The 13,033-nt window shown below is 42.6% G+C and overlaps 1 protein-coding gene across 1 annotated transcript in view; it reads left to right on the top strand.

Annotated features, from left to right (window-relative positions):
- Window positions 1-6,080: 6,080 nt before the first annotated feature.
- The window catches only part of LOC107190606 (max-interacting protein 1-like), a 198,458-nt gene continuing 191,505 nt past the window's right edge, over window positions 6,081-13,033 (top strand). The window contains exons 1-2 of the mRNA XM_015579434.1: window positions 6,081-6,170; window positions 7,363-7,392. Of these exons, the coding sequence (XP_015434920.1) occupies window positions 6,103-6,170; window positions 7,363-7,392 (98 nt within the window). The 5' untranslated portion in view covers window positions 6,081-6,102. The remainder of the gene's footprint in view (window positions 6,171-7,362; window positions 7,393-13,033) is intronic.

Here is a 13,033-nt window from a genome sequence, read left to right as displayed (position 1 = left end):
ATAATGTTATCATATTGGGTTGAGTCACAAATTCTTCCATATAACTTTTTCAAGTTCATTTCCATCGATGAGAATTGACAGTTACCTTTTGTCTATTGTACATACTCCATTATTATAAAATTCGAAGAATTTCTATTACTTTTTAATTACTATTCCTTAAACTTTCAGAATTTCCAACAGGGATTATTTTTAACTCAGCCCAATTTAGTAAGTACACTGTGAATTTTTTTACATTTATAGCATACACACGAGTATTAAATACCCGCTAATATACGAAATTTCCATGACGTTTAATAACAGTTTTACTTCACGTGTAATCTGTAATAGGACACTTTAACGCTAGACACAAGTGCCCGCTCTCCATTCTGATTCCCCTTCGAATTGATCTCTAAACTTGCGAATTTGCATGACCCCCATCCGCGGTCCAATAATAATGTATTTAACAGACCAGACCTGCCACTTCAAAGAACAGTTTCCACCGGGGTTACACGACGTGTGCGAACCGTATAATTCCGTCCGCGAACTTTCTTCTGGTACCGCCCGTACAAATCCTCCGGTCCCGGTTTCCAAACATCGCCCGAGCCGAAAGACGGCGGTGTGTGACGTAAATAACCAAAATACACGGATCACAATAAACGTGGTGTCGCTTTGCATTTTTCCACGATATGTACTGCGTTTCGCTTTCAAATAGCCCACCGTTCGAGATTTACGGTGTCGTAATTCTTCTTTCCTGTTTCTTTTAAGATCCACACGTCCCTATCCCTCCTCCCACCCCACCCTGTGCGCGACGGTGTGTGCACAAGCGCGCTGGAGCGCTCGTTGCCCGCCCGCGTCACGTACACCACACGTTCACCCGAACGCCCCGAGAACGGCTTCTTTGTTTCACTGTGCTCACTCCCTCCATTACGCGCATCGATCTCCTCCGTGGTTTAAGCTCGCATCACGCGACCAAGAGGGACCGTTTTGTGTGCGCCCATAGAACGAGCCGCAGGCTCGGAGAGCCTGAACGGCCGAGCCCCAGAAAGAGGCTTTCCTCGTCGGTTTATTGGTCCGGCTCGATCAGAAGGATTCAGGGATGAAGGGGGAATGGGAACGAGAATCACGGGGAATCGTCGATCGAGAGTATTAACTATTATTGCTGGAAGATACTCTAGATAAGGCTGTTACGTTATATTAATCGACCTATTTGGCACCGGCTACCCTCAAAAACGTTTCCGAAGCGATACGACCCGCGTAAAAGACCGCTTATTAGCGCGGAAGCTGCGGCCGCTTATGTAATCTTCAGGCAGTTGTGAACGGTCGCGGGACCGGGTAATACGTGTACAGTAGAGCCCTCCATACTGCTCTCGTGATTCGTGTTTAACGAACGTTTCTATAGGTTGGGACGTAGAGGTAGTGAACTACGGATCTTCTCTTTTCAACCGAGACCTCTGAAATACACATCGGGTGTATTCTGTGGTATCATATCATTAAGAATAAATTGAGTCATAGACATTCTGACACATGTTTGGAACGATAGGGAGACAGAAACTAAATTTTGTACAAGTGAAATCAATCATTGTATTGTATTTTATTACAATTTCTTGTTTGAATACCATCTCTATCATGCTTTTAATACTCCCGTAGCTACATTTTGGTACGTTCTTACGCTTTAGAAATTCCCATACTTTTTATTTCAAAGTTTTTAAAATAAATTCATTCGTTTAACGTTAAATTCCCAAATAACAGTACATGAATAAAGAGAATGTAGTAATTGACGAATTTTCGGGTCTTTGTAGAAATTATTTCCCAGTGACCCTGTTAATCGGCTTCGTAACTCTTCGATAGCAGTACACGCAACAGCCGAGCGTTAAACTACCGTCCTGACCGGCATTAGCGGAATTCATCGCGCCGCAACAGAATTACTCGCCGCGAGAGTACACGATGAATGCGTCCCGACGAATTAAATTGTCCGTACGTGTGAGACTTCGAGGAAGGGGGTGTACGCTCGGTCGCGGAATACTGTTTCGCGTGTTCCCGCGACGATTCCGCGGTGAATCGCTCCGTTGACGATTCACGGAAACTCATTTTCAATTCATCCTTTCATTCCTGCAGAGCATACGAGAGAAATAATGAAAACAGGGGGGGGGAACCGCGATAAGGGATCAGGAAGAGCGAACGCAAACATGGATGAATGTAGAAATTACGAATTCGAAATTGTATTCAAACGTTGAGGTCCCCAAGATCGTTGAATGAACATTGAAGCAGGAATTTTTGAGTCACAAGAGTATATAGAATCTATGACAGAAATGACAGCAATCGCATGTATCACAAAGCCCATAAGTCATAATGTACACAATCGTCGATCGGAAATCACAAAGCACACAGACACGAGTAATCAGAGCCAGCTAGTCACGAAACACACGAATACGAGTGTCACAATAGGTCAAAATAGGGGAGACATACAAGTCTCGAATTACAAAGTGCACAGACAAAAATTGGGAATTACAACGTAACGTAAATGGCAAATTCGAAAGCATAGGATCATGTGAATTAGTTGGCACACAAGTGCATAGAACACAGAAAAGATGTAAAGTTGCATATCGGAGGTTATAAAATGTGTAAATCACAAGCCGCGATACATACGAGTCGGAAATCACGAAACTGTGATGCACGCGAATCTCGAATCACCTACAAAATATGTAAATGGTAAAAGAAGTTTTAAAATAGCGGTATGACTCAGAAACGTCACGTGTCACGTATCGATATGTTATACATGTCACACGTGGCACGCATACACGCAATATCTTTCTAAAAGAGCCGCAAGCTTCCTTCTATTTTTTTTTTTTTTTTACGTTCGCGTCTCTTGATGACTTCTTTCAACCCGAGACGTTCGTACTTCCCTAATTCAGACATCAAACAGCCGTCCGGTAGAAAAACGTCACACGTGTTCCGTGGCTTAATGAAAGGATACGCGGTCTAGTGAAAAAAGCACACGTGACCATTAACGAGCGAAGTGCACACGATGTACGTCAGATATTCTGTGGAGCACCGCAATACTCTCGTGTTACTCAGGCTTTGCATTCGCGTTCTGTTCGTACAGAATCTTCAAAGAAGAGGGGGACATTTTGTTACCATTGCCTGCGTTTCTTGGTTAGTTGTCGTTTAGCTTCTATTCGATTATTGCAACTTAACCTTTTTGGGACTGACTGGACCTGTGGATAGAGTGAGTGAGACAAAACGTCCCTACTTTTGCAAATTCTGATGGGGTTATATGTATGCTCCCAAATTGAATGATTTATCTTTATAAATAAAAGTCAGGAAGAAACAGATGTATTAGGTGTTCAGCGGCCAAGGTGAAGAAAAGACGGATTAGAACAGACACATTACCATTCACACATTACTATTCATAATATAATTAATTACCTTATTCTGTCACGATTCAGACCTATTGGAACATACGATTCCATTGTGAAGGCCTAATTGGATTATTCATATATCCTATTTTCAAAACTATGCTTAACCTACTGTCTTCTTCATATTTGAGTGTACTGTAGTCGTCTCAAGATAATCAAATCCGAATATTTCAATTAAAGGAATCCTTGGTTAGCGAAGGATCACAGAAAGAATACTCCAAATTCTAAAATAAAAAAAATAGAATACATCGTCAATATCTTTACAAAACTTCTTAAAACTCAATGTATACTCGTGCTACAGACCTCTTACGTGGCCCAGCTAACCGAGTCAGTCAGCAGTCCTAGTCAATAATTTAGCGTCAACGAGGTGAATAAAGGGGCAGGGCAACAGAGAAAACGAGATCACCATTCATTCCGATCCTTTGTTCCAAGATTCTCACGCAACAGACGGGTCTCCAGTTCTGTTCAAATTTTTGGAAATAGTCTCCGTGTAACCCTCTGCCTTGTTTCTAAAAAAAAAAAAAACGTGTTCCATAAGGCCTCTACGTTCCTTTATTTCTCTGTGCGCCTTTGGGCTATTCACCACGCGAATTTCTCTTTTGCATGACGCGGGAACGCGACCTTATGGTCATGGCATGCGAACGGAACGCTTTTCTTCTTTCACGAGGACAGATGGTCGATGTCGCGGCCGCGCGTGTCCTTTTTCACCGGCTGCCATTAAGCCTGTTGTACGATGATGAGGATCGGAGAGTAGACTCGGTCGTCCCGCCAAAGGAGGCATTTATAATTTACACCACTCGTTATGGTGACTAGTCTTCCGCTCCGGTTAGTTGTTTCTGCTTCGAGTTCCTTTTCTTTCTCTTTTTTTTTTTTTTATTCTTGCCACGTGTCTCCTTACCTCGGTGTCCTCTGCCCCTACGGCTTACGTAATATCAGTCGGTCGATCGATGCCGGATAGGTAGAATTATTCCGGTGTTCCCGGTAATTGCGTTTTTAGTTCCTGTCTCCTCCCCGAAGGGAGCGGAACCTTTTCGACGAAACTTCGAACGGTGAACGTAAGTGGATTTTGCGTTGTTATTAAGACCTATTTCTGGGATGGATACGGTCACTCTTCGACAACGTGGATGGGGAATTACGTTGTTATCAGGGTGCGGGATCGTTTTAAAATTCAGTTACCTCGTATACCTGTTTTGTTTGTGTATATATTAACAAAAAACAGAATTCATCGAACAAGGACCTACTCCGAAATCTTCACGTTTATTTTTCGGACTGTTTAGCCCTGAAGAAATAACAAAGGACATATTTAGCGGTTTGAACCCTCAAGGTTACCAGCATACCAACCCAGAGGGTATCAAAAGTCACTAATAATTCGGGAACGGCATTATATACTTGGTATTTCGCCGTATATTTTCGTAACCGTGAAAAATCATAAATCCGTGGCAGTCTGTCCCGGAATTCCCAGTCGAAGAGACTCGAAAATTCGCGAGAAGTCGCCCACACTCGTATCTCTTCGCTGGGTGTTACTCAATCGTCGATCGTCCGAGCAGGAAGTCCCCCCTCCCCCGTCTCTTCCACAGTCCGGATCACTTCTACATTGTTACTGTCCCGGATTTATTTGACCGGGGGGATTGGTTATACTCGCGTCCGAGCGGTCTGTCTCTTTCTGTCCTCTCTGGTACGTTGGGACGACGAGACGGCGTTAACTGAAATCGTAACATAAATCCTGCTCTTTTCGAGAGCGGATCGTCGAAGCCGGCGCGAAGCGGTGTTTGCGCGGCGCTTTAATGCCGCAGTAAGTTACGCTCGCAAGACAGAACGTGACTTTATTCCGCCACGTCGCCGGGGCACCGTGTACGCGAGCGCTTAACGAGCACCGAGCTTTCTCCGCGAATCGTGTATATGTGTATACACCGTGCGCTGTTTTTTCGCGAGAACTACCACCCCCCTTTCCATCCTCCACCACTCAGCCTTTCGGAATCATCGCGATGCCAAGTGTATGTACACCGACGAGCAAACTCGACTTCCACTAGGGGAAAAAGTAACGTAGGGACAAGGCCTCCTACCATTTGGTATTTAGAATTACTGAAATGTATGCCAAATTAACATTCTATTTAACATTTATTTCACTACCTGGAATAAATTTGCCAAGTGGTAGAAGACTTTTCTTCTACGACGCTTTTTCCCATAGTGGAAGCCGAGTTTGCTCGTGGGTGTATGTATACAGGTTGTCCCAAGTCATGTGAGCAGCGTGAATGTCTAACTTGTTTTGCAGCCGATAGGTGGCGACGTTTCTCGCAAGTGGTTATGGGAGCCTATGTCTACTTAAGAGGCTCTACTGAGAAGCAAATTATTGAGCGTTATTTAGTAAAGGTGTTTTTATACGTTACTCGGTTTTTTAATTGTCTACACGTGTGTAGTACTATATAAACTTATTTTATAAAAATAATGTGTCATTACGTTTGTTTAAATTATATTAAAAATGGAAAGTCGATATATCGGTTCAAGATATTTTTCGGAAAATCAACGAATCCGATACATCAGTTCTAAGGTATTAAAAGGGTTAATAATGTTATCTCTATTGAGTAAAGTGTTACTCAAAATTTGGTTGATATGGTTATTTTTTGAACACCCTGTATGTTGTATTCATACCTCCTCTCACCAGTGATTGTTCCTCATTGCAGAAGCTGAACATGGCTACGCTTCGACGATGCCGATACCCGATGATATGCGGACGGTCACAAAAAGGCCAAAGACGAAAAAATCCCAGGGCAGCAGGTGGGTACCCTTTATTTGTACAGGTAGAATCTCGATTATCGGAACATCGTTTATCTGAACGTCGTTTGATCTGGCGTTCTATTATCCGAATTGTAATGCACGACAGAAACATGTTTCAAGTGGATTTTTTTGAACACTGTATACACGTTTGGATATTGTGTACTGAATAATGATTTTTTTTTATCAGTTCGCATAATCGAGGTCTTACTGTAAATCGTCGCTTGTTCGATGTTCTTTCGATTATATTGTTTGGTTGTTAGTTCATTTGGTTCGGTTATGTTGTTTGTTCTGCCTGGAAGTTTTGTGGCATATGTGTTAACCCTCTAGTATCGAGGGACCATTTTCGGGACATAGAATTCGAGCTGGATCTACGAGACTCCTGAATTTTTAAGGTTATTTATACATGAATATACAAGATTCTTGATAATAATTTGTACTTGTCACAGAGCAGAAAGGCGTGTTGTATTAATTTTTTTACATTTAACTTAAATTGATGTAACTACAGAAAAGAGTAGAATAACAAAAATGGAGAGTACTAGAGGGTTAAAAGGAAGGTTTTCAGTAAATTTTTCTAGAAACTTTGTGGAAATTTTATAGGAGATCACTATTGAAATTAATAAAATTTATAGTATTAATATATTATTCTGTTTTCAAAGTAGAGAATAAAGCAACGATTTTGCAAACAAAAAAAATATCTATTGAGTACTTTGAGTGGTGTGAATTGGATTTGTTCGTTATTTAAATTTTAGCCGAGTTATTTTTTGAATTATTTGCTTGTAGCTTTATCAAGAAAAATTGTGTAACCTCGTTTCAACCGGATAAAGTTTCTCTGTGTTTTACAGTTCCTTTTTTTTGTGTATCGCACAGACCATTGACTTGACAGTTCCGCACTCGACTGCTATTTCGCTTACAATTCCACCACTTTCCAACCGATTTGTTTCTCCGCGTTTTGTTTCACACCGTGAATCCGTTGTATTGTATAAGCTTGTAAATTGTCGTGCATCGTTTAAAACAAAACAAATCTTTACCAGATCAAATACAGTGTTATTCGAGTTTCAGCTGACCGTGTGCGTTATATGTAGCCAATGAAAATGTTATATTATTGTTACATTAAATTAGAAAAAATATTTTTCGTTATTTTTTTTATTTCACTAGTTTGAGGACTTACAAGAGCACTTTTTTCCATTTGCAGGACTACTCATAACGAGTTGGAGAAAAATAGGTGAGTACTCTCGTCCATCTCATTCGCGCTGAAATCTCGCGCAGATTTTATCACTAACCGCGATTCAATGAAATCTCAGTTAAACATCAAACAACCTAGCATACAGATATTGAAAGTGTAGCTAGAACCTGTTATTACGGAAATACTGAGTATAATTCATATTCATTTTGCTTCGTCACTTATTAGATTCGCCAGAGAATTTCAAAGTCATATTGCGTTCATGTTTCGTTGAAAACAATGATATTACAAATAATACTGACTGCCATTCGTGTTCTTAAATTTGATAGACCTTCAAAAATAATACCTGCAGAATCTAATTTGCACTTCAGCATTCTATCTAATAAAGTACATGACTGTAAAAATTTTTACGTGGATGCAGTCATAAAAATTTCAGTGAATTCAGGTAGTCTGACCCTTCCCCTACAACGCTTTCACGTGAATATAGCGGTGCAGAGAGGGAATATCGTACTTAAAAATATATTTAATAGAAGTAAAACAACCAACCGTGTAAGCCAATAAAAAGAGTCCCCAAGCCATTTATATGCTTCGTTGTAATCACGTTACCAGTTCATAACGGTGCAACCTATAGAGATATAGAATATCGTACTTAAAAACCCATTTAACGGAGATGACGAGACACGGTTCTGCGGCTTCTTTTTTCCCCACTCCCGCTGACAAATGATGGTCCCCGGGTTGGCCATGGTGTGTTAAATTGGAAGCAATTTACGGTTATCTCGCGTCGTTGTTTGCAATGTAGAAAGGACCCGGTCCGTTAATTAACATGCGTGATACGTGTGATTAGACGGGTCCCTTTTATACACCCAGGGGGTCAGGAAAGTTCGAAATGGAGCGGAACAATGGCCGACGAGACGCGCTTCGGCGGAACAGGTTTCCAAGGGGTGCCTGTACTAACCCCGATTGTCGACGTGATTTATAAGTCGCGACCCGCCGCGCGTCCCGTTCTTGCCTCTCCTCCTCGAGTTCATGAAAGAGAAACGGTTCACTAGACCGTACCTCCGATGGGGGCGGCTGCGAAATTTCGCCACTCTTATAGTCATTCATAACTCCAGACACGGGATCTGGAAAAAAGAATTTACTTGTAAGTGAAATCTGAATGGTCCATAGATTTTCCGAAATTCTATTTTATTTAGTCGCTCCGCGAAATTCTATCTACTCGTTGGATAACTTACAAACCTTTTACCTACTCTCGAACGATTATTATAATTCAATCCATCCACCGTATAATTCAGTCGAATCTCTAAAACAGAAAACGGTCCCTCTCACAGTCGTACATCCCCCAATTCCTCGATCCACCGAAGTTCAAACGATCGTACAAACACGAGATTCAACCGTCCCACTGAATCCAACAGTCCAGTTCGATCCCGACCATCCGTCTCGGATTAGAAACAGGGATTCGTTCCGAAGCAATCGACCGGCTCGAAATCACAGGGAACAAACATTCGGCAAATGGGCGAAGTTGCCTGGCAAAGAGCAAGGAACAGTTTAAGGGATACCGTCCATTAGCCCAATCGAGCATCCTGGACCCGTCGAAATTTCAGGGGCGCGTCTTTCGAGCGGAGGAGGAGCATCGATTCAGGATCAAAGGGAGCATTTGATTCTGTAATCCCTGTAACTGTTCCGTTTTGGATCGTTCTTGCTCGCGGTGAATTCGACTCTGGCTGGTTCGTTATCGGCAAAGGACTCGGAAATTCACGTTTCATTTGCGAATTTATTTTTACATACTCCCTCACACCCCATGGTGTAAAAACGGACACCGGGAGCGATCGAAAGATCATCGATGCGTGTTTGGTCGCTAACGGATTCGTGGGCTGGCCCACTACGGAGCGGAGCAGCACACAAGGGGTGGAAATGTGCACAAACGTAAAAAAAAAAAACAGAAGAATCCAGGAGGCTTTGTTACTCGCTTGTACACCTTTTTGCCCGCGTACTGCACGCCAGGAACAGCCCGGAGAACGAGAACTCCGCATGGTAGAGCGCACACAGAGTCAGACCGGGGATAGAGACACGGAACGGTGGATGGGCTGCTGGTTGGTGAGGGATCGAGGGGTTGGTGTGGTGGCCGGTAGGGGTTGGGGGAGAGAGAACCTATCGATTTTTTTTGTCCCCAAGCGACGAAACTACTGTGGGGGGGCGGGTTAGGGGCTGGAGGGAGGGGTGGTGCGTGGCACAGAAACGGCCAATGTAAAATCCCACACCGCGAGACCCCACCCCCTCCGTTACACCACGTAGTTTACGTTACATAACGCAACGCAGCCACGAGACTTTTGTGGAATCCGTGGCACACGAGGCTTTTTCCCGCTCGATTGTGTCTTCACTCGGTGGTTTTTCAATGTTTTTTGAATTGTGGCGGGAAACACGGCTTTTTCGCTACTTTTGTTTGGGTCCGACTGTTCCGTTTCGTTGCGTTGAGTAAGGAGACCGGAGGGGTTGTTTGTGGGAATATTGATTTTTTTGGAGTGCAACTTCGGGGATTTGGTACGAAATAGGGATTTGGCTATTCTACCGAAGCTGTGACGAATTCGAAATGAAAAGAACGTTTTGGTAAGATTTTCTGCTGCACTGGATTTTCGGCAATCGTGTTTGTTGTAATATTCGCGGGAAATATTCAAATGTTCATTAATAGTAAGGGAACTGTTTTAAATTTGGTGGTGATTGAAAACGGAAGTTATTTGCTAATTGGTATTTGGTAACCATTTGCTATTTGGTAACCATTAATAGACCATGGATGTTTAAATTATCCATTAAATTATGGATTTTATGTATGTTTGATTATTTCAATGAAAAATTTAACGAAACCGCTTGAAAACTAGAAGAATTCCACCAGAAATAATCCGAATGAACCGCTGGAATCGCATCATTTGAAAACAATTTAAGTAGTTGGCGTTACGATAGGCCGACGATGATTCGCCTCCGTCCAGTTCTTTCACGTGTGTGTGTTCGGTTGTTTTAAAGCATTCGGTTAGATCAGGTGACGTGCGTGCACGGTAATTTCCAATCGCAATAGTATGTCATCAGTAGTACGACAGAAGGCCTTTTTGAGGGTGCATGCAAAATGACCGGCCGGCGCGACCGACCGCGCGGTTCCACGCATGGTTTCAGGGCTGCCCGGGAGGACGGCGAATAATGACAGGAATTTTAATTAATTGCCGTAATAACGACGCGCCGGGCACGCCGCACGACCGGACAATGAATTTGCATTTGTTTTCGCCAACAGATCGCGACGATCCTTGGGTGTGTATTAACTCGCGAACGGGGGGCTTCAGCCGGTCACCTCGCCGATCGTGTCGGTTCGAGCTGGCGGCGGCTCGGGCGCGCGAAACGGAAATACCGGGAATTGGAACGGAATGGAAATTTTTTTTCCAACGTCGCGATTCTACGGCGATAAACAATGCTCCCGTGAGATTTTAACGCGGCGTCCGTAATTTATTTATTTATTTATATATACGGGATATCGCATACCTACCGTTCGAGCGAGCTGTGGGGAAAGTATAGACGGTGGGTCAAGCCAGAGGACCGCAGAGGAATATAATAAAGCGATGAAGTAAACGTTAGTATTTGTAGCTAAATATTTCGTGTACGAAGGCAGTTAAGTGGTAATAATAGCAAGAATACGTTTGCAACTCTGAATGAATGAATAAAACACACGTACGATAGCATTGATTTAGAAAAAAAAAATGTGTAAAGGCGAATGTGAAGAATAGAGAAGTAGCGGCGGTCATGCAACTTTTACGCCGGCAACTATTTTTCATCAGTCTGGTTTTGCCTGAAGTCGAGAACTTCGAAGTTTGAAGGACAAAACTGGTTAAGTGCTCGGTGAATATTTTATAACGATAGGAAATGTATAGTCGCGAAACGGAAAAGAGAATTGTAAAAATGTCTGAGAACTTATTGTTTGACTGTGTTGATCAAGATAGAATTCTACTACGTGGACCTATCAATTTGCCGTGACTTAGGAACATAATAATAATTGTCTTAATTAGAGACCCGTTGAAATGGAACGAACTAGAAATGAACAGAAATATGGTATATTCGTGGAAAGATGCGATACAATGTATAAATACATAACATTTTATCAATTTCCTTTGCCTTTACTTCGAAGACTGAACTTCGTGGTACCGAGAAACGGGTCTCCGCTATGGATATCTCATTACGCCAAGACTCGCTTCCGGTGGGAAAGATTCGTGCTCCGTTGATACGAAATAACCGCACGATGACTGCGTGTTAGCAAAATAATACGGATGCGATTCTTTGTCGTGCTCGTGGCGAGTGAAATTTAAGAATCTTTAAATTTCCCCGTTTCCGGAACCGTAGACCCTCTGGCCACCCCAATGTCTTATTCCTTTTGATACTATAAAAAGCTTCGGTCCACCATAACCCGACTTTTCGACACAACAAAAGGTAACTGTATCCTCTCAGAACAAACGATTTTAGAATCTATCATACATTTACCCTATTCGAATAGAATTTATTCGACACCCACGGATTCTATATGTCGAACTAATTGTAAGACGAAAATCAAGAATGACGAAATTGCGTTCGAGGCTTCGTTTCCGAGTTATTAATTGTTAAAAATATGTCTCTAATAGGTATACGTATGTATTTGTCGCGACGGGTTGAACTACTGTGAGTGCGCATTGGTCAGCTGACTGATGGGATCGGTCGATTATCGTCAGTGCCGTCGCCACCTAGCGTCATACGCCACAATTTCGAGGTAATTCGGGTCTTTGATGATGTCCTCAAAATGTCATCGACTCATTTTGACAATGAAAAAAAAAAGTCTCGTGTCATTTTCACTGCTTTTGGTAGAAATAGTTTCGTCATAACTGTTGGTAGTTCCTGTGTTAAGATCGAGATATAACAGGGGGGTGGGGGGGAGGGGGTTGGTTGGGGCGGATTTACATCGGGCCTGCAGATGTTAATTTCCCAACTGTTGCTATTTACGACGACGGTAAAACCATTTGGGCGCGTTTCGTTCGCGCGCTGCATCGCCGGTAGATGCCGAGAGACAATGAAATTTTAACGACTCGCGCACCCCCGATGCTCTTGTCTACGTACCGCGGTTTAATCCTCGGAAATAGACCCGCGTAAACCCCGTTCCGTTCGATTTTAATGGCTGCCGGATAGGACCCATACGCCGCTTCGAAAACATCTGTTTTAATATCATTCGCGGCATGGCTTGTCGCGGAATTCCGTTTAGGCTGCCACGGAGAACGATCGTACGAATATTCGCATTACACTGACTTCCTATTGTTTCTGTGTAACGATCTGCGCGTGAGAGTGTCGGCGTCGACAAAGTTGGTAAATTTGTCGAGAGCTCAAGGAGAACAATTTTCTGACGCTGTTTAAGGAAATTTTTGTATGCGGATCTTCGAGGTTCGGTGATTGGGCGGAATTTTAAGATAAAAAAGAGCACAAAAATTAATTGTTTTGTGCGATAAACGCGAGGCGGAGGTTGTTTCTTTTAAAACTGGTTAGGGAGTCGGAGTGGATTTTATGGATTTGCAATAGACCACAGGAAGATAAAATTTTTTAGTAACACTCGAGGTAGAGTTTACTGGTACTTTTATCTAGTGAAACTATTCTTCGAAGTTACAAATTTCTGTGTGACTTCTGTTTTAAT

This window comes from Dufourea novaeangliae, unplaced genomic scaffold, assembly GCF_001272555.1.
Source record: "Dufourea novaeangliae isolate 0120121106 unplaced genomic scaffold, ASM127255v1 scaffold187, whole genome shotgun sequence".
Lineage (NCBI taxonomy): Eukaryota > Metazoa > Arthropoda > Insecta > Hymenoptera > Halictidae > Dufourea > Dufourea novaeangliae.
Note: the sequence above shows the minus strand (reverse complement) of the source record. Positions and strands in the feature narration are given on the sequence as shown.